This window comes from Rhincodon typus, chromosome 49 (assembly GCF_021869965.1).
Source record: "Rhincodon typus isolate 14 chromosome 49, sRhiTyp1.1, whole genome shotgun sequence".
In the NCBI taxonomy this organism is placed as follows: Eukaryota; Metazoa; Chordata; class Chondrichthyes; order Orectolobiformes; family Rhincodontidae; genus Rhincodon; species Rhincodon typus.
The window spans coordinates 2,999,257-3,021,781 of record NC_063380.1 but is presented as its reverse complement, the minus strand read 5'-3'; the positions used below and the strand labels follow the sequence as shown (position 1 = coordinate 3,021,781).

At 43.4% G+C, this 22,525-nt stretch overlaps 1 protein-coding gene across 1 annotated transcript in view; it reads left to right on the top strand.

Moving 5' to 3' along the window:
- Positions 1–21,833, top strand: part of LOC125488080 — a 36,632-nt gene extending 14,799 nt beyond the window's left edge. Inside the window, exons 4-5 of the mRNA XM_048620902.1 lie at positions 9,858–10,041; positions 20,917–21,833. Of these exons, the coding sequence (XP_048476859.1) occupies positions 9,858–10,041; positions 20,917–21,833 (1,101 nt within the window). The remainder of the gene's footprint in view (positions 1–9,857; positions 10,042–20,916) is intronic.
- Positions 21,834–22,525: the final 692 nt, after the last annotated feature.

The following is a 22,525-nucleotide window of genomic DNA, read 5'->3' as shown; positions in this document are numbered from 1 at the left end:
TAAATAAGGCAGGCAATAACGTGGCAGGGAACGAGTGAAGACTTCTAATTAAGATGCTTTTATTTTGATGCAACAGACTTGACAGGTAAGGCAGGTGAACTCAGGGCATGGATGCGAACACAGGACCTAGAGGTCATAGCTATTACAGAAATACGGCTAAGTGAGGGACTGGACTGGCAGCTAAATGTTCCGGGTGACAGATGCTATAGGAAGAATAGAAGGGGAGGCAAGAAAGGAGGTGGAGTCGAGTTTTTGATCATGGAAAACATCACAGCTTTTCTTAGAGAAGATATTCCTGGGGGATTCATCCAATGAGCTATATGGGTGTAACTGAGAAGTAAGATTGGGGTGATCAAATTGATTGGATTGTAGTATAGTCCCCTGAATGGTTAGCGGGGAATTGTGGAGCAACTATGTACGGAGACCAAAGGTAGCTGTAAGAAAAACAGGATTGTAAAAGTAAGAGATTTTAATTTTCCAATGGAGTCTGCCATTTGTTAAGATCTTGGACGGAGGAATTTGTTAAGGGTGTATATGAAAATTTTCTCAATCAATATGCAGATGACCCTAGAAGAGAAGGACCAAACTCGACCTCTTTTTTGGGAAATAAGGCAAGGCGATTGGCAGAGGTGTCTTTGGGGGAGCACTTTGGGACCAGTGACCATATTTTTATTAGTTTTCAAATAGTTATGGAAAAGGATAGGTCTGGTTCACAAATTAAACTTCTAAATTGGGGCAAGATCTTTTTTAATAGTATGAGACAGAAAAGTTCAAATGTTGATTGGACGGGTCTGTTTGCAGGTAAAGCAATGTCTGGCAACTAAGAGGCTTTCAAAAGTGACGTAACGAGAGTTCAGGGGCAACATGTTCCTGTCGGTGTGAAGGGTAAGGCTAGTAGGAAAAAGAAACACTGGTTGACTAGAGATATAGAGACGCTGGTCAAGAAACAGAAGGACGCATATGTCAGTATAGTCTGCTGGAATCAAGTGAATCCCTCTAGATTAGGGGGTGTAGGAGTACACTTCAGAAAGAAATCAGCAAGGTAAAAAGAAGACTTGAGATGGCTTTGGTAGATAAGGTTCAGGAGAATCCAAAGACAATCTACAATTATCATAAGGGCAAAGCAATAACTCGAGAGTGAATATGGACCCTTGAAGAACAATGAGATCGTCTATATGTGAAACTATAGGCGATGGGTTAGATCCTAAATGAATATTTCACATCAATATTTTCTGGGGAGATGGAAGCTAGGGAACCCGGGCAAGTGGATTTTGATGCCTTGAAAAGAGTCAACATTACAGAAGTGGAAATCCCCATCACCTGAACAATTGTGTCCCAGGACTTTGTGAGAAGCTGGAAAGAAATTGTGCGATCCCTAACACAGATATTTGTGTCATCGAAAGCCACAGGTGAGGTGCCAGAAGACTGGAGGGTGACTAATGTTGTGCGATTATTTGAGAAAGGCGACAAGGAAAAGCCAGGCAACTACAGGTTGGTAGGCCTAATATCAGTGGTAGGGAATTCTGAGAGACAATATTTTTACACATTTCGAAAGTCGTGGACTGATTAGGGATAATAAGTATGGCATTGTGCATTGGAAATCGTGTCTCACAAGCTGTAAGTTATTTTAAAGAGGTGGCCAAGAAGATATATGAGGGCAGAGTGGCAGACATTGTCTACTTGGACATGAGTAAGACATTCAACAAGGTTCCACATAGTAGGCTGATAAGTAAAGGCAGATCACATGGATGGATTGCAGGTAGTGATAATCAACTGGATAAAAATTTGGATGACAGTAGGAGACAGTGGGTGATGATAGAGGGATGTTGTTCAGACTGGAGGCTTGTGAGCAGCGGCGAGCGACAAGGATGAGTGCTAGGTCCACTCCTGTTCATCATTTATATAAACAATTTGGATGAAAATTTAGGAGGCATCCTTAGTAGGTTTGCGGTTGTCAGCAAAGTTAATGATATAGTGGACAGTGATGAAGATATCTAAGTTTTCAACGGGATTTTGATCAACTGGCCCAGTGGGCCGAGGAATGGCAGATGAAGTTTAGATAAATGTGAGGTGTTGTATTTCGTAAAGACAAACCAGAGGAGGACTTACACAGTTAATGCTAGGGACCTGGGGAGTGTTATTGTACAGAGAGATCGAGGGATGCGAGTACACAGCTCCCTGAAAGTAGAGTTGCACGAAGACAAGGTGGCAAAGAAGGTGCTTAGCATAATTGTCTTTATCGGTCAGGGCTTTGAGTATAGGAGTTGGGACGTTATGTCAATGCTTTGTGGAACGTTGGTGAAGCCACTTGTGGCGTGCTGCATGTAATTCTGATCACCCTGGTACAACAAGAATGGTATTAAACTGGAAAGGGTGCAAAAATGATTTACAAGGATTAAACTGAGACTAGAGTGTTTGAGTTATGAGACGTTGGATAGGCTGGGACATTTTTATCCCTGGAGTTGGGGAGGCTGATGGTTGACCTTATAGAGTCTTATAATATCATTAGGGGCATAGATAAGGTGAACAGTCAAGGTTGTTTCCGCAAGTCCAAAGCTAGAGTGCGTTCATTTAAAGTGAGAAGGGAAGGATTTAAAAGAGACCTCAGGGGCATTTTTTATTTTTTTTTCACACAGAGTGTGGTGCGTATATGTAAAGATCTGCCAGACGAAGTGGTAGAGGCGGGTGCAATTACATTAGAAGACATTTTATCAGACACATGGTCAGGAAATGTTTGGAGGGATGTAGACCAAATGCAGGAAGATGGAACCAGTTCAGTTCAGGAGACCTAGTCGGCATGGATGAATCATAGAATCCCGACAGTGTGGAAACAGTCCATTCGGCCCAACAAGTCCACACCGACCCTCAGAGCATCCCACCTAATCTATACATCCTTGAACGATATGGGCAAGTTAGTACGACCAATCCACCTAGCTTGCACATGTTTTGACTGTGGGAGGAAACCGGAGCACCCTAAGGAAACCTACGCAGACATGGTGAGAATGTGCAAACTCCACATAGGCAGTTGCCCGAGGGTGGAATCGAACCCAGGCCCCTGGCGCTGTGAGGCAGCAGTGCTAACCACTGAGCCACCGTGTTGGACTGAGGGGTCTGTTTTAGTGCTGTATGACTCTATGACTGTAATTTCAGGCGGTAAAATCTTGACCTCATTTTGTTTCCATTTCTTTGCTCCGTTCAGTTTGATTTATTTCAATCAGAAATACACCTGCTACAGGCACACCTTTGTTTCTCTGTTTCTCTTCTTGCCAAACACCATTCCCTTTAACCGTGGAGTACACACTCTTCTGTCATTCAATCTCTCCTGTATTCCACCCCCTGTCACTGACCTTCCTTTTGACCTTAACGAACCTCATCACTTGCTCAAAACCTGTCACAACGCTAACTTGTCCTGATGAAAAGTCATCTATTCGAATCTCTGTTTCTCTTTCTATACAGATGCTACTTGATTCGGTATATTTTATGACAAAATATTTTATTTTTATTTTAGATCTTTCTGCAGAATATACTGCACATGGACAACTGGTTATTAACAATAGTTTTAGAAAGCGGGCAAATGAAACTGAGCGAGATAATTGTTTCTTCTCCTTCCAGTTATTAGCCAAAACCTTACAACGAAAACATGCACTTGAAAAAATTCGAAAAAATGTTGGTAACGTGACAACTCGCTATCTGTTTTCCTCGAAGTGGTTAGACTGCCCCACAGGAGCACAATGTTCAGGAAATAAAGACAGCCCTTTGGAGTGCAAAATCATTGTTTAATATGACTTCCCTCTTTATCTGCAACATCTATTTTCGAGAATAAAGCAGAATAGACTTCATTGAATAGATTTTGAATCTTCCCAGTTTCTCAGCTGCTTAATGCATTGTGTTACTGATTGGTACATATCAGATACTCTCAGGGGACACTGCCTGTCAGTAATCATAGTAATCAGCTCTGTACAAATTCAGGACTTCCTTAATCTAAACAATACCTTGAACATCCTTGCAGTGAACTCACTGAGAACTGAATCTTTGTGGTCACCAAGATATTGCTATTTGATGATATTTTGTAATTTACTATGATTCTTATCAGCAAAATCAGAATTAGACCATTTGGCCTATTAGTTTGGTGTGGAGGACACAGTGACCTTGTACAGAGACTGACTCGCCTTTTGACTTACAGCCTTCACGCACACTAAGATCCGAGTCCCCATAAATTGCCTGCCTCACTCTCAGTGAGAAAGATGTTTAATCAACCGTCTACTCACACCCCTTGTCGCCTCCCCCCAGTTTGGAGAGCATGGTAGTGATATTCAGGAGAAACTGGAGGCAGCAAGATCTCACTGAATTACCTAACAATATATCCTGTGGCACTGAGTCCAAATCTACTCCAATCTGGGAGCAGAGCAGTGAGATTCAGGGAAAAAGAGGTAAAAGAGAAAGGGAGAGAAAAAGAAATGGACGAAGAACAACAGACAGGAAGGGAGAGAATGAAAAACAGAAAGAGAGAGAGGGAGAACCCAGAGAGAGAAAGAGAGAGAGAGGATACAAAGGTGGGGAAGAAAAGCTACGGAGAGAAACAGCTCCTCAGTATTTGCCTCTGAAAAGCCTCATTTCATATATATCCTCTGTGGGGTGCACATGCCATCATGCCCTTCGCTGTGCCACATACTTTGTGGCATCTCTCCTCCCTTTCTCAGTCACGCACACATCTTTCCTGTCCATCGCGCTCTCCCACCCCACCCTCTTCTGCCTCAGCCTCTCCTATACCTTCAGTGTATCAAACCTACTCGCCCTCGTGAATAGGGCTATGACCCCTGTCTAATTGCCCTCCCCTATGCAGATTCATTGCTCCTCCTGAATTGCACTACCTATATTTCTGTCACGACACACACACTGTAATTAAAATGCCTGCTATATCCCCATCTGTGTACAATCCCACTCGTGTAAATTCCGTGGGAGCGCTGGAGTTCTACGGTATCACATTTACAATTCAGAAATGTAGAGATCAAAACCCCAAGGAGCGAAACTGCATATACTTATTATGACTCCAAAACAAAATCTGGGACTAAATATCTTGAAGTAAATACCTCACATCCTGACTCCCCAAAGCCTGTCCACCATGCACAAGGTAACAATTAGACGTGCGATGGAATACTCTGCTCATGTAGAGGGGAGCAGTGAAAAAAAAAGCATTGAAGACGTTTAGCACCATCCAGGGCTCAAAAAGAATAGCAAAGTCAATCTGGCAAATACCACCCGATCAATCCAATCTCGATCACTAAAATGTGAAGGAAAGTGTCATCAGCAGTGATATCAAGCTGCACACATTTGAAACAAAACCTGCTTAGTGATACATAGTTTGGATTGTGCCAAGTCCACTCAGCTTCTGACCTCATTAGAGACTCGGTTAAAACATGGAGAAAAGGTCAGAATGTTAAAGATGGGTGAGTGTTGAACATCAAGCCTGCTTTTGACCGAGTGTGACATCAAGAAGCCCGAGCAAAACTAGAGTCAACAGGAATCTGGAGAATCTCTCCGTTGGTTGCTCTCACAGCAGGATCAAAGCAAGATGGTTGGGGTTAGTGGAACGCAGTAATCACAGCTGCAGTATATCTGTGCAGAGTTCCTCAGAGTTATGTCCTGGGCCCAGCTATCTTCAGCTGCTTCATCAACAACCTTCCTTCTATCACCAAGTCAGAAGTGGGGATGTGTGCTGATAATTGCATAATGTTCAACAGCATTTGCAATAACTCAAATACCAAAACAGTCAATTTTCAACTGCCATGAGACCTGTATAATATCCAGGCTTGCGACAAAAGTGACAAATAATATTTCAGCCATATAAATGCCACATAATAGTCAACCCGAACAAGAGAGAATCAAAAGACTTCTCTTTGACATTAAATGGGATTGCCATCGCTGCATCTTGGCTTGAGAATTGTCATTGACCGGAAGCTGAACTGGACTGGCCAAATTAATACAATTGTGAAAGAACACGCCAGAGGCTAGGAATCTTTTCGGCAATAACTCACTTCCTGAATCCCAGAAGCCTGACCACCACTTACAAGACATGGCTTAGCATTATGACAAAATACCTCCCACTTGATGACTCCAGCTCTAACAATACTAAAGAAGTTTGACACCGTTGGAGAAAACAAACATTCCTCTTGCTAGCTATCATATCCACAAACGTCCATTTTTTTTTTTTTTTACCACTGGTATTCAGTAGCAGCAATTGGTACCATATGCTTGGTGCACTGTAGGGATTCACCAAAGCTCCTTGCACAGCACCTTCCAAATCTATGACCATCTAAATGGTCTTGGGGGACAGATAAATGGGAATATCACTATCTTAAATTTCCCTTGAAAGCCACTCAAGATCCTGATTTGGAAATATATGGCCATTGCATCAGTATCTTTTGCACAATGAATTGAATGAATGAATTAGCTTTATTGTCATGTCCCATGAGCACAGTGAAAAGTTTACAAGTCCCCGTTCATGGTGGCATCTTAGGTACAAGTTAACTCGATGCTGTTTCTTGACCACATTTCTTCCGGGACAAAAAAAGAAAAAAAAAGAAACAAAATAGAGCCAGCATTACAGACTCTAGGAATATTGGGAAAAAACAGAGAAATAAAAAAAGTCAAAACAACGGTCCTTCCAACCCAGTTCAGGCTGGCATATACTTTCCAGTCCACGCCAGGTCTTGATTTCAGACCGGTCCGGGTATCACTTCGAGGCTCTTGAGAACGGGAAACCACTCTGGAATCACCTTGAGGCTGGAAGTCCACGCTGTGGCCGCGTCAGTCCCAACAACTGCCACAGACCGCTGAAGACCGCTACTTAATCACTGAAAAACTACCACGCTCGGCTGAGAGACAGCCACGTCTGGCCAGGAGACAAATACAACACCTTTCACCCCAACCTTAAGTTAACCTCGACCATCTCTGATACCTCTCTCTCCTTCCTGGACCTCTCTGTTTCCAACTCTGGCAACAACCTCGAAACCGATATCCATTTCAAGCCAACCAACTACCACAGCTACCTAGGATACACATCCTCCCACCGACCCTCCGGCAAAAATGCCATCCCCTATTCCCAATTACTTCGCCTCCGCTGCATCTGTTCCCAGGATGAGGCATTCCACTCCTGAACAGCTCAGATGTCCTCGTTTTACAAGGGGCGTAACTTCTCCCCCTCGGTGGTCGAGAACGCCCTCGACCGTGTCTCCCGCATTTCCCGCAACTCATCCCTCACATCCCCTCCACGCAATAACAACCAAAGCAGAATCCCCCTCGTCCTCATGTACCACCCCACCAACTTCTGGATCCAACGCATCATCCTCCGACACTTCCGAGATCTGCAATCCAACACCAAAGACATTTTTCCCTCCCCACCCTTATCTGCTTTCCGGAGGGACCACTCTCACCGTGACTCCCTTGTCCGCTCCATACTCCCCTCCAGCCCCACCACACCTAGCACTTTTCCATGCAACCGCAGGAAGTGTTACACCTGCCCCTACACCTACCCCCTCACTCCCATCCCAGGCCACAAGAAGACCTTCCACATCAAGCAGATATTCACCTGCACATCTGCTAATGTCGTATACTGTATCCGCTGTTCCAGATGTGGCCTCCTTTACATCGGGGAAACCAAGCGGAGGCTTGGGGACCGCTTTGCGGACCACCTACTCTCGGTTCGCACTAAACAACTGCACCTCCCAGTCGCAAACCATTTCAACTACCCCTCCCATTCCTTAGACAACATATCCATCCTGACCCCCCTGCAGCGCCACAACGACGTCATCCGAAGGTTGCAGGAACAGCGCCTCATATTTCACTTGGGAACCCTGCAACCCAATGGTATCAATGTGGACTTCACAAGCTTCAAAATCTCCCCTCCTCCTACTGCATCCCAAAACCAGCCCAGCTTGTCCCCACCTCCCTAACCTGTCCTTCCTCCCACCTATCCCCTCCTCCCATCTCAAGCCCCAACCCCATCTCCTAACTAAGATAACAATAGTAGAGCTGGATGAACACAGCAGGCCAAGCAGCATCAGAGGAGCAAGAAGGCTGAAGTTTCGGGCCTAGACCCTGAAGAAGCTGTGTTCATCCAGCTTTAGACCTTGTTATCTCAGATTCTCCAGCATCTGCAATTCCTACTATCTCTGAAACAAGTTTAACCCCATCTCCTAACTACTAGCCTCATCCTGCCCCTTGACCTGTCTGCCCTCCCTGGACTGACCTATCCCCTCCCTAACTCCCCACCTACACTCACCTTTACTGGCTCCACACCCGCCTCTTTGACCTGTCTGTCTCCTCTCCACCCATCTTCTCCTTTATCCATCTTCTATCCGCCTCCCCCTCTCTCCCTATTTATTTCAGAATCCCCTTCCCCTCCCCCATTTCTGAAGAAGGATCTCGGCCCGAAACGTCAGCTTTCCTGCTTCTCTGATGCTGCTTGGCCTGGCTTGTTCATCCAGCTCTACACCTTGTTATCTCAGATTCTCCAGCATCTGCAGTTCCTACAATGCCAGACCTGCAGGTTGGCACCCCAGGCCGAGACGATGCCTCACTGAGTCTGCACTGAGGCAGGCAGTCTGAGGCCAGGAGTCTAACGCCGAGAGTCCTCCCTTTCGGCATTTTAATTCTAGCTGCATCACATGGACAACAGCGGTTCAGGAAGGCATCTTACCAACACCTCCTCAAGTGCAACTGGTGTTGAATCATAGATGCAAGCCCAACCAGCGATGCCAACGAATGAATTAGAAATAAAAATTTTGTTTAATCATGACTGTTGCTGGAGACTGAGTTTTAGGTTTTGGAGTGAATGGATACAGCTAGGACTTTTCTTGTTATTAAGAGATGAAGGGTTATGCTGCTTGAGACATTCCACCAGTCTTTCGGAGGCACACTTTACATACCAATTATCACACAGACATTGACATTCATATGTCACCTTAATCAGTTATGATATTGATAGAAAAAAAAATATTAAAATTTACTTGTATCTGGTCTGAAGAATACTTCGAGTCGTAATTATATTATTTTCATGAAAAAAGATGATATTTGGAATGGGAGTATACAGGTGAAGAATAATTGGAAACAAGAAACAGAAGGTGCTGGAAAAATTGAGCAGGTCTGGCAGCATCTGTAAAGAGGAATTAGAGTTAACGTTTCAGGTCGGGTGGCCCCTCCTCAGATGTGAAGGTAGATAGGAAAATGTCGGTTTCTATGTAGAAGACAGGGTTTGGTGAGGGAGTAAGGAGTAAACAGTTGGTGGGGATAGAGCACAAAGAGAAAGAAGAACATTTGGACAGACAAAGGAGTGAATAACGATCTCGCTGGGAGAGTGAATAGCTATCAATGGAGACTGTTAGTGGCTAACAATAGGTAGTGTGCAACAGCAGATTATATGATACCAAGGCCTGGTGTGTGTGGTAGGGGATAGGACATGGGAGAGTTCAGGTTCTAAAGTTGTTGAACTTGATATTGAGTCTGGAGGGCTGCTGGGTCCCAAGAGGAAAGTGAAATGCAGCTCTCCCAGCTTGCACTGAGTTTCGCTAGAACATTGCAAAATTCCTAATTCAGAGCTTTTGATCACGGAACAGTGAGGTGTGTTAAAATGGTAGGCAACTGAAATCTCGGGGTCGTTTCTGCAGGCAGAACGTAGATATTCTGCAAATTTGTCAGCTAGTCTATGCTTTGTTTCCCCAATTTAGAGGAGACCACATTGTGAGTAACGAATGCCGGAGACTAAGTTTTGTGAAGTGCAGGTAAAGTGCTGCTTAACCTGGAAGGAATGCTTGAGTCCTTGGATACTGTGAAAAGAGGAGGTAAACGGCCGGTTGCAGGGGAAGAAGCTGAGGGGCTGTGGGGTACCATTGGGTGTGAAGGAGGAGTGGACCAGTGTGTCCCGGAGGGAACAGTGCCTGCAAAAGACGGACAAGGAAGGGGAGGGAAGTATGCGTCTGGTGGTGGCACCTTCGCGGGAGGTGACGGAAATGGTGGTTCATGATCTTCTGAACGTGGATGCTGGTAGGATGGTAGGTAAGAACAAGAGGAAACCTATCACTGTTGCGGGAGGGAAGGGGTTGAGTGTGGACGTGTGGGAGATGTGTTGGACTCAGTTGGGAACCCTGTCGACAACAGTACTGGGGAATCCTCAGTGGATGAAGAAGTTGGACATTTTGGAGGCTCCCGTGTCAATTTTGGCCTCATCAGATCATATGCGCTGAATATGGAGGAACTGGGGAAAAAGGAAAGGAGTCTTTACAGGAAGCAGGGTGCGAGGATGTATAGTCCCAGTAGCAGTGGGAGTTGGTGGGTTTACTGTGGATTTTAGTGAACACTTTATTCCCAGAAGTGGAAACAGAGGTATCAAGGAAGGGAAGGAGGAGTCAGTAATTGAGCAGGTGAAAATGAGGGTAGAGTGGAAATTGGAAGAGAAATCGATAATCTTTTCCAATTTCAGTCGAGGGATGGAAAAAGCGCTAATGATATCATCAATATATTAAATAAAGAGTTGTGGGAAGGGTCTGGAATAGGACTGGAACAAAGAATATTCCACATAGCCCACTAAGAGGCAGACAAAGCCGGGGTCTGCCCTTATACCCATGGTAACGCCTTTGACCCGAAGAAAATGTGAGGAATGAAAAGAGAAGCTGTTCAGGGTGAGGATGAGCTTGGCCAAGTTGAATAATGTGGTGGTGGGTCAGGACGGTTCAGGCCTTTCTTCCAGAAAGAAGCAGACAGAGTTGAGACCATCCCGGTGGGGGACAGACAAGCAAAGGGATTGAACGTCCATGGTCAAGAGGAGGCAGCTGAAGCCTGCAAACTGAAAATTCTAAAAATGACATAAAGCGTCAGAGTAATCGTGGGTGTAAGTGGGAACAGACTGGACCAGGGGAGAAAAGTCCGAGTCAATGTAGGAAGAAATGAGTTCTGTGTCGCAGGAGCAGGCAGAAACAATGGGTGCTCCTCGGCTGTCTTCTTTGTGGATTTTCTGAAGCAGGTAGAAGTGCGGAGCTGGGGACAATCAGTATCAAGTCAGTGGTGGGGAGATTATCAGATGAACTGATGTCAGTGACGATAGTTGATACAACGTCCTGATGTTCCATCATGCAGTCATTGTCTCGGGAAGATAGGCGGAGTTATCTGAAAGCTGGCATTCAGCCTCTGCAATATAGAGGTCACTACGCTAGACTGCAACATCACCACCATTGTTCACAGGCTTAATAACAAAGTTAGGGTTGGATCTAAGCATATGGAGTGCAATCAGTTCAGAGGTAGACAGGTTGGATTGGCTGAGGTGGGGCAGACAAATTGAGATGGTAAATGTCACGTCAATAGTTCTCAATGAACAGATCACGTGAAGGCAAAAGACCAGAGTGAGGGGTACAGGAGGAGGGACAGTGTTGGAGCTGGGCGAACGGGTCCATGGGATGGGGAGAGGACTCTTGACCAAAGTAATTGGCATAGATGCAAAGGCAGCAGAAGAAGAGTTTGACGTCATGTTGTGGCTGAAATTCATTAAGGTGTGAACTCAGAAGAATAAAACTGAGACCTTTGCTGAGTATAGAAATTTCAGCATCAGAGAGTGGCAGGTTATGAGGGATGATTAACACCCGACAGGATGTGGGGTTCGGGGAGGGTATGAAGTCAGAGGGAAGGAGAAGGGAAAAAGGCTCCAGTGGGCCATGTGTATCTCTGAGTTGCTGCAAATTGTATCATCTTGCAGCATTGATTCCTGCTTCCTGTAAAGACTCCATTCCATTCTCCCAGTTCCTCTGCCTCATCACATGTGTTCTGATGAGCCCAACATCGAAATGTCCACTTTCTTCCTCAACCGAGGATTCTCAAGCACTGTTGTTGACAGGGCTTTCAATACTTTTATTAAGGATTTTGTTCAGGGGGCAGGAATATGGAGCTTGCGTGGCAGCCCAGACATCGTCAGCATAAACGCTTATGAGAATTTGTTTTTGGCACGTCATTTGTGCAAATATTGAACTGTGTATCAGTCATCTCTGAGCTTTTGTTCATCCATCGGCCAGTCAGTTCCACGCACTTTCCTTTTCTTCAAGATGTCTCTGAATTTTCAGTCGAGGGAATATTTTTAAATATTGCGTGCAGTTTTGGCCCCTGTACCAAAGGAAGCATGTGCTATTGTTGGAGGGAGTCTAGGTGAGGTTTGCAAGAATGATTCAATGAATGAAGGTCTTGGCATACAAGGAGCAATTGTGGATTCTGGATCTGTACTTGAATGAGTTTAGAATGATGAGGTAGAAATCTGATTGAAATTTACAGAATACTGAGAGGCCTGGATAGCATCAACGTGGAGAAGACGGTTCCACGAGTCGAAGAGAATAGGACCTGAAAGCAGAGCCTCAGAGTGACGTAGGGACCCGTTAGAACTGAGGTGAGGAGGAATTTCTTCAGGCAGGGGATGGTGAAAATGTGAAACACATTGCCACAGAAGGCTGTGAAAGCCAAGTCATTGGTTGTATTTAAAATAAAAAAAAATACGTTCTTGATTATTAAGGTTACAAGGAGCAGGTAGGAGAGCGGGTTTGAGAAAACATATCAGCCGTGATCGAATGGTGGACTTAACTCGATGGGCCAAATGACCTAATTCTGTAGCTATATCTTATGATCGAATCGGATCGGAAGCTCCCTGGACAGATTTAAAAGCCGTCCATTGCATCGTTCTTTATTGGAGGTGGTGGTGAGGTCTAGCAGCACTTTATTCGTATTATGATCTTTTCAAAAACATTTTCAATGTTGTTTCTGAGTGCAATGTGTTGTGTTTAGTGATCTGAACGTGAAATTGCTGTTTACTGCGGCTACTGATCTGTTTACTATAGTTACTAAATTGAGCAATAATTACATAGAAACGTAGAAAGTATGTGCAAGAAGAGGCCATTACGCCCTTTGAGCCTGCACATTCATTCAATACGATCACGGCTAATCATTCAATCTCAGTATCCCATTCCCGCCCTCGCCCCATACCCTAAAAGGATCAATAAGGGCCATAAGGGCCATGTGCAGCTGCTTCTTCAATATATCTAATGTACTGGCACCAACAGCGTTCTGTGATTGAGAATTCCACAGGTTCACACCTCTATGAGTGAAGAAATTCTTCCTCATTTCAATCCTGAATAGCTTACCCCTTATCTTAGACTGTGGCCCCTTGTTTTGGGCTTCCCTAACATTGGGAACATTCTTTCTGCATCTAGCCTGTTCAGTTCAATCAGGATTTTAAATGTTTCAATGAGATCTCCCTCATTCTTCTAAATCCCAGCGAATACAAGACCAGTCAATCCATTATTTCTTCATATGTCAGTTCTGCTATCCTGGAAATCAGTCTGGTGAACATTCGCTGGAATTCCTCAATAGTAAAAATATCCTTCCTCGGACTAGAAAACCAAAACTGCACACTATGCTCTAGATTTGGCCTCACCAAGGTCCTGTATAAGTGCAGCAAGACATCCTTGCTCCGATACTCAAATCTTCTTGCTGTGAAGGACAGCATGTCGTTAGCTTTCCTCACCATCTGAAGCATCTGCATGCCAACATTCAGCATCTGTTCCATCATGACATCCAGGTCTCGTGGCACGTCACCTTTTCCTCAACTTCTGCATTCAGATAATATTCTGCTTACTCGTTTTTGTGACCAAAGTGGGTAACCTCATATTTATCCACATTTTATTGCATTTGTAAAGTATTTGCCCACTCAGCCATTCCGTACAAGTAATCCGGCAGCCTCTTAGGATCCTCCTCACTGCACACACTGCCACCCAGCTTAGTGTCATCTATAAATTTGAAGACGTAGCATTAAATTCCTTCGTATAAATCGCTAATGTATATTGTGAATAGCTGAGGTCCCAGCACTGAGCTCTGTGGCACCCCACTCATCACTGACTGCCACTCTGAAAAGGACACAATTATTCCACCTCTCTGCTTCTTGGTTGCCAACCAGTTCTCGATCCATGTCAATACATTACCTCTGATACCATGAGCTTAAATTTTCCTTACTAATCTCTTGTTTGAACGTTGTTAAAAGCCTTTGAAAGTCTAGATAAGCAACATCTACTGATTCACCATTGTGTACTGGTCATATTCTCAAAAAACCCAGACGATTTGTCAAGTATGATTTCCCTTTAATGAATCTATGCTGACTCGGACTGATTTTGTTCCTGCTTTCCAAATGGTCAGATATTACATCCTTAATGATTGACTCCAGCATTTTCCCACCACCAATATCAGGCTAGCTGGCCTATAATTCTCCATTTTCTCTCTCTCCACTGTTTTTTTTTTAAAGAGTGGACATACATCAGCTATCCTCCAGTCCATTGGAACTCTTCTAGAGTCTACAGAATGCTGGATAATGATTACAAATGCATCTGCTATTTCTAGGACCACTTCATTAAGTACTGTGGGATGCAGACCATCGGGCTCTGGGGTCTTATCAGGTTTTAATCTCATTAGTTTCCCCAACAGCATTTCCTGACTATTAAAAATTTCCTTCCATTCCTCCTTATGCTTGACCCTCTGTCTCCTAGGTTTTCCTGAAGATTATTTGTGTCCTCCTAAGTGAAAACAGTTTGAATTAAAATTAGAATCCCTACAGCATGGAAACAGGCTATTCGGCCCAACAAGTCCACACCACCCCTTAGTGCACCCCACCCAGACCCATCCCGCATAACCCACCTAACCTGCACGTCCCTGAACACTATGGGTAATTTAGCATGACCAATCCATTCTAGCATGCATACCTTTTGACTATGGGAGAAAACTGGAGCACCCAGCAGAAACCCACGCAGACACAGGGACAACATGCAAACTCCACACAGACAGTTGCCCGAGGATGGAATCGATCCCGAGTCCCTGACACTGTAGGGCAGCAGTGATAACCATTGAGCCACCATGCCACCCTATAGGTTTTTCCTGACAATTGGTGATGGATTTATGGTCATCATTAGACTCTCTTAAATCCAGGTATTTATTGAATTCAAATTCCACCATCTGCCATGGCAGAATTCAAACCTGGGTCCCTGGAACATTATCTGGGTCGCTGGGTTAACACTTCAGCGATATTACCACTAGGCCATTGCCTCCCCTCGCCCAAAGTATTTGTTCAACTGTTCGCCATCTCTTTGTTGTCCATTATGAATTCATTTGATTCTAACTGTGAGGGACTACATTTGTCTTCAATGGTCTTTTTTTACTTTCTTTTCACTCATCTATAGAAGCTTTCACATTCAGTTATTTTTTAATGTTCTCCACAAGCTTACTTTCATGCTGTATTTTCCCTTTCCAAATTAAAACCCTTGTCCTCCTCTGCTAAATTTGAAATATTTCCCAATCCTTGAGTTTGCTGCTTTTTTTGGCCAATTTATATGCCTCCTCTTTGGCTTTAACACTGTTCCTGATTTACCTTGTTAGCTATGGTTGAGCCACCTTCCCTGTTTTATTCTTATGTCAAACAGGAATGCACAATTGTTGAAGCTCATTCATCCGTTCTTTAAATGTTTGCATTGCCTATCCACCGTAAACCCTTTAAGTACCCTTGGCCATTTTAACCTGGCCAATGCATGCCTCAAACCATCAAAGTTAGCGTTCCTTAAATTCAGGACCCTAGTTTCAGATTTATTTGTATCTCTGTCCATTTTAATGACGATTTCTGCCATATTATGGCCACACTTCCCCAAAGGCTATTGCACAACAATGTTGCTAAATAATCCTCTCGTTGCACAATGCCTAGTCTGGGATGTCATCCTCTCTATTTGGTTCCTTGAAATTTTGGTAGAGGAAACCATCCCTCATATATTCCAGGAAATCCTCCTTCATATGTAGATTGAAGTCACCCATAGTAAAAGCTGTACCCTTACTGCATGCATCTTTAACTTCCTGCTTGAAACAGTCCTCCACATTACAACCACTGTTTGGTGGTCTGTACACAACTCCCACTAATGCCTTTGTGCCATTGTTGTTCCGCACCTCACCCATACTAATTCCACATCGTCCAGTCGAATGTGTTCCCTAACTTTTACGTTAATTTCCTCTTTAATCAGAAAGACTACACCACCTCTCTTTCCATTCTGCCTGCTTTCCTGAAAATTGAATAACCCTGGACGTTGACTTCCCATCCTTAGTCACCCTGGAGCTAGATCACTGCGATCCCAATTACATCACATCCATTAATAACCGTTTGCGCTGTTAACATGTGTACTCTGATGTTTGAAGTGAAACAATAATTAAATGATGCTCAGTTGAGAAAAAAAAGGGTTTGCTTGTTTGTAAAGGTCACAGAAACAAGGAAATGTTAACGCTTTAGTCGATAAAACATAAACCTGACCTGAAGTATATTTCTTACAGAAGGATCAAGCAAGAATGGAAATCGTCACGCTCAAGGAATCCCACTTTACACACAATGTCCTTAACAATACCATCACCATTACGGAGCAGATCCTCTGCCACCAGCAGGGCAGAACTAGCAGAGCCATGTAATATACTGGCAAGAGAGTGTTGTCCCGGAAGTGCTCAACGTTGGTGCTGGTTCCCGTGAAATCTAATGATATCAGGATAAAAGCGGCCAAGAAAACGTTCAGCTAACTACTACTTAGCACATCCAGTGAATCATATCTTCTCTGTTTGAACACAGCATGGAGGGTACAAAGGGCAGAGAATGTATTCTCAGTGGCTGGCTTCATGGTCCATAACGAAGAATGGCTGAGCAATTCCACTGCTGATGGAACTGGTGAAGTCCGAAAGGGAAAAGTTGCTAGACTGGCTGTGCGGCAGGTGGTGAGGGAACCAACAAACCGAAAACACATACTTGACGGCACACTCACCAATCTGCCTTCCACAGATGCATTTCTCAATGACTGTTTTGTTAAGAATAGACACTGCATTGTCCTTGTGGAGAGGAAGAGCCGTCTTCAGATTTTATAAACCTTCCATCATGTTCAGTCGGTCGACCTCTGTGCTAAAGGATAGACTTCAAACAGTTCGAGCAAATCGCAACGAGATTTTCCACGATGCCACCATCAGCAGAAGAATCATATGTTGCAGGACTTATATGGAAACTGTCACCTCACAGTCCAGCATATCAGCTTCTCTACTATTAACATGAAACCAGGTGATCCACGCATGTTCAATGAAGGATGCAGAAGGCGGCACCAGTCATATCCAAATATGAGGAGATAACGTGGAGAACCTGTAGCACAAAAAATATTTGCATTCGAGATAGCATAAGAAGCAACAGATAGACGGGGATAAACGATTCTACAACCAATGAATCGACCTAAGCTCTGCACTCCTGATTTATCTTCACATGAGAGGTGGTGCGCAATTGAACAATTCACTGTAGGAGGTGCCTCAGCCTCAATGAAAGTGTGAAACTGTCCATCATTGAAAGAGATAGTGTTGAACTTATTGGAAAAAAGAACTTCAGCCAGAAGTGCTGAGTGTGGATGATTCATCACGGCCTTCTCCTGCAGTCCTCAGTGCCTCAGATGCCAGTCTTCATTTTGAATCACTGCAAGCGATGTCGGAGAGTCAATGGAATCATTGGGTAATGCATAGGTTACGGATCCTGATAGCATTCCAGCAATACAATTAAAGTTGCCTGTTCCAGAAATTTCTAAACCCCTAAACAAGCTGTTTTAGTTCAGCCACAATATTCTTATCTACCCGATAATGTGGAAAATTGGCCATGTATATCCTACACATAGAATTGGACCAATCAATCTTCCGATGCAATCAGTCTACTCTCAATCATCAGCAAAGTGAAGGAAGAGATCAGTAACAGTGCTATCAAGGAGCACTTACTTCACAATAATCTGATCATTGATGCTGACTTTAGGTCCATCAGATCCTGACCTCATTATCTTCTTGGTCCGAAATAGACCAAAAGAGTTAAATTTAGAGCGGACTGTGACTACCCTTCATATCATTGACACATTTGATTTAGTGTGTCAACAAAGAGCTCTCAGCGCACTGGAGTCAAAGGGAATCGGGGGGGATTTCTCTACTCTTTGGTATCATGCCCAGGACAAAGGAAGATGTCAGCAATTGCTGACGTTCAGCCATTTGAGCCCCAAGATATCTCTGCAGATGTTCCTCACGGTCGTGTCCTAGTCCTAGCAATCTTCAGTTGCTTCATCAATGACCTTCCCTACATCATAAACTAAGAAGTATGATGTTCGCTGATGATTGCACGGTATCCAGTACTACCCATGACTCCTCAGACCCTGAAGCAATCCATGCACAAATGCAACAAGATCTGAAGAATATCTAGGCCTAGGCTAATAAGTGGCAAGTAACATTCGCTACACAAATGCCAGACAATGCCCAGCTCGAAGGGTGGAGAATATAACAATCATTCATTGGCTTTCAATGCATCACAATCACTGAATCTCCAGTTAACAGTATCTTGGAGATTACCGCAAATCAGAGCGGAATTGAACTAATCATATAAAGACGATGGCTACATATGCAGGTGAGAGGCTAAGAATCTTGCACAATAACTCATCTCAGGACTCCCCAAAGCATGTCAACCATCTACAAGACACTGTAGCAGTGTGAAAGAATACATCTTCTATTTTTTTTTCCCCGGATCAGTGCAGCCTTATTACTTTTTAACAATATTCAGCAGCTTTCATAACTCTTCAGGTGCTGAAGCAGTCCATGGTCAAATGCAGCAAGACCTGGACAATGTTTAAGTTTGTACCAACAAGTAGCAAGTAACATACCGTTGCACGCAAGTGCCAGGCAATGACCATCGCGAGCAATAGAGAAACTCTGAGCAAGTTCTGAGGAAGAGTCACTGGACCCGAAACGTTAACACTGATTTATCTTCACACATGCTGCCAGGCTTGTTGAACTTTTCCAGCAATTTCTGCTTTTGTTTTTGACTAAAGGGGTGGTGGACCGCTAGGGTTTGTAGGCAAACACAACCACAACGGTCTTTTTTTAAAGACTCCTATTGGTGCAAGAATGAAACGTTGAGGTAACTTTAAAGATGTGTAATTTGTTGAGAAACATTTCATTCATACATTTCATAAACGTGATCACAAGATGTTGACTTCCAACAAAAGATATGGTAGAGAGAAAAACGTGATTACGGATGAAATCATGAGGGATAAACCAGACAAGGAATAATTTGGTGCAGCCAACTAATTTCCTCATGGATGAGGTAGGTGATGTTTGGTCTGTGAGAAAATATAAATCTTTTCGCTATGAACGGAGCAGCTGGAAACTCCTCAGTAGTATGTTTGTGTGAATGAAATCACATGACTATCGGTGTGATTCTACCTAGAATCTTATGCGACCAAACAGGCTGTGAGCTAACATTAAACTTACTGTAGGCAGGCCTCGAGGAGGCTTCACGTCATGCAGTCGTGGGCTTTTCTGTGGAATAAAATGATCTACAGGGGCGGAGACGCACAGTCACAAAGCAGAAGCATGAGGGAAAATTCGTAGAGTATTACAGCTTCGCATAAAAAGCTCGAATAACTGGTAATTCTACGTATTCAGTAAACTATAAAATGAGTCTGGAAAACTGCATTAGACAGGCAAAGTGATAGCTGAGAGTGGGAGACAGTGATTCTATAAAATGCAGGTAAAAGAATCAGGACGCCCATTAAGATTGAACATAATCCTTCAGGCCCTGAGCAATTATTAGAGGCAATGAGTTACACTGTCGTTGAAACAGTGAATTGTTTGTCGATTGTCATGGACAAAATATATCAGACAAAAGAGTCGGTGAAGGTACATGAAGTGGTACTAATGCACAGGAAACGACGATATAACCCAAAGACCAGCTGCATGAAACTCAGCTTTCAGAGAACACAAAGACCAGCTTGGCCAAGTGAATGCAAGGATATGAGAAGTTTGGGATGTCGGAGAAAGAACGGGTACCAAAGTGGGAGATTCTCAAGATACAAGAAAGGAAGAGCGTAGATGCTTCAGAAGGCGTTGGCCTGAAGAGGATTATAGAGATATAATAAACTGTCAAAAGATTTCGGGCCCCAGAAGTTAGCCACAGATAGTGACAGGCTAATTCGCATGAGAAGAACTCCCATTGCCACTTCAATCAGCATATAGTAGACTTTTTGCCCTTTGAATTTCTTGTTTAGTTCAATCTACTCCTTCCGTCAAATGGGAAAAAAACCTCCCTAACTACATTTGTTAAATAACTGCAACTACTGTGAGTAAATTAACTGATTAATTCCCCGAAGGTTTGATGCACGTATAAGTATAGATTCTCGTTCATTGCCACGGCCGTGGCTAGTCAGAGTACTTCCGCTCTGACAGACGTCAGCCACTGTCACACAAAATGGGGAAGCCTGCAATTCTGCTGTTGAAAGAGATTTACTACCCAATACTTGCATCTGTTGCTGTTCCCTGTGAGTTGATTCATTTTTTATACTATTTTTTCCCGAACTAATCAGTTCAGAGATGTTTCACACACCTCTGCAGCAGGTGGGACTTATTCCATGATTAGCTGGTCCGGGGTAGGCGACCATTGCGCAACACGAGGGCCTCTTGAGTCATTATAATCTCTCTGTGTTGAACTCTGTCACTTCTCCTTGTTTATTCAGCTCATTGAGTCAAGCATCTAATTTCTTTCATGTCAAAGTTTCATAATAACAAATTTTGAGAACAAGTTGATCGATCTTGCGTTCTAATATCTGCTTTCTCCTCATCTTGCTGGTGTGATAAGAATGTTGCTTGATGATCCTGTGTATTTTTGGACTGGCTTGTTATCCCGTACAAACTGATCAAGGCGACAGTTAACAAAATACTTTGGGCATATTATTGAAATGGATTCACATTATCCTATTTCATTTGCCTCATACGTTGGTATATAATTCACTGCTGTTTTCCTTTTATTTTTCTGTCTCACAGCGAACTTGGCTACAATTTGGATTCTTTCACAAAGAAAATGTGGCCTTTCTAAGTGTGTCATTGTTTACATGTTGGCCATGGCAACAACAGATCTACTGGTGCTGATCAACAATGTGATACTCTATCACATCTTCAGTTATCACTTTCCTTTGTCATTCCTGTCCTATACTTCTATTTGTAGACTCATTATATACATGACTGCTTTCACTCCAGATTTGTCTGTTTGGTGCATTGTCTCCTTCACATTTGACCGATTTGTAGCGATCTGTTGCCAGAAGTTTCAAACAAAGTATTGTACCAAAAGGACTGCAATTATGCTGCTAATAGCCATCACGGTTGTGATCGTTTTGAAAGAAATACCAGTTTTGTTTGCTTATGAACCTGAGAAAATTATTAACAAAATACAGTGGGGCTGTCGGTCAGATGCAGCTTTTTTTGCGTCTTCTGCAGGTATAGGGTATGTTTGGTTTTACAGTGCCTGTGTCATTTGGATTCCCTTTACTCTGATTATCCTGTGTAATTCATTAACTGTCCAACGTATTGTATTGGCAAATAGAACCCGCACTGGACTCCGGAGCTCCAAGAATAGGAATCAAAGAGACTCAGAAATGGAGAACCGCAGAAAGTCCATCATTTTACTATTCTCGATATCAGTAAGTTTTCTCTTGCTTTGGTTGACAAATGCCGTGAGTTTAGGCGTTACCAAATTGACAGGCACCGTTTATTACCGAGGCAAGTTCACAAATCCTGCATTTATAGCCATCGAATTAGGAAATGCCTTGAAATTTTTTAGTTGTCTTCTGAACCCGTTTATTTATGCAGCGACTCAAAGCAAATTCAGAGCAGAGCTGAAAAATATGGTTAAATTTCCATGGATATTATTTGACTGCTTTGTTAGGCAGAAGCCTACAAAATGAATACTGCCAAGCAAATGGTTCTGCCCAACAATGTTTTAACTTCACGGATTTATCCATCATAAAACATCCTTGTTTCTGGTAAAATGAAACATGATTCATTTCGACATTCGTTTATTTTGGATTCCCCATGGTACCTTTAATGTAGGTATTGTTTTCTGTTTTTCTCATTCTTTGTTGAGTAAACGTAACCTACTCCCGTAAATACAGCACATCCTGCATTTAGATATAAGATAACCTGCTGATTCTGGATTTGAGCATCCTGGAACCACTGAGATCGAAGACATTTGTTTGAAACCATCAAACAAGTTTCATTTTCTATTAAAGAACGGTACGTTCAGTCCAAAATTCTTCGTAATGCTCTCGGACACCGGATCAGAATATTAGAGGCTGTGGCAACATTCTAGGGAAGAGCTCATCAATGAAATATTTGACGTGACTCTTTTCACACGACTGATGTCGTTTGGAGGAAACAGTCCATACTCAGTTGTTATGGGCCCTCAAAAGACAACCGTCAAAAATACCTTAAGAGTGTAGCCTCGGCACTAACAATTTCTTATTTTAAAGGCAAATGACGGCAGCAACCAGGAGGCTGAAGCCTCCAACTCTGCTGAGACCCCAATAGCATTCGATGCTACCAGAAATCCTGATCTGTGAGAGGTGGCCACATGCATTCAGGTTGTTAAACAGAAAGG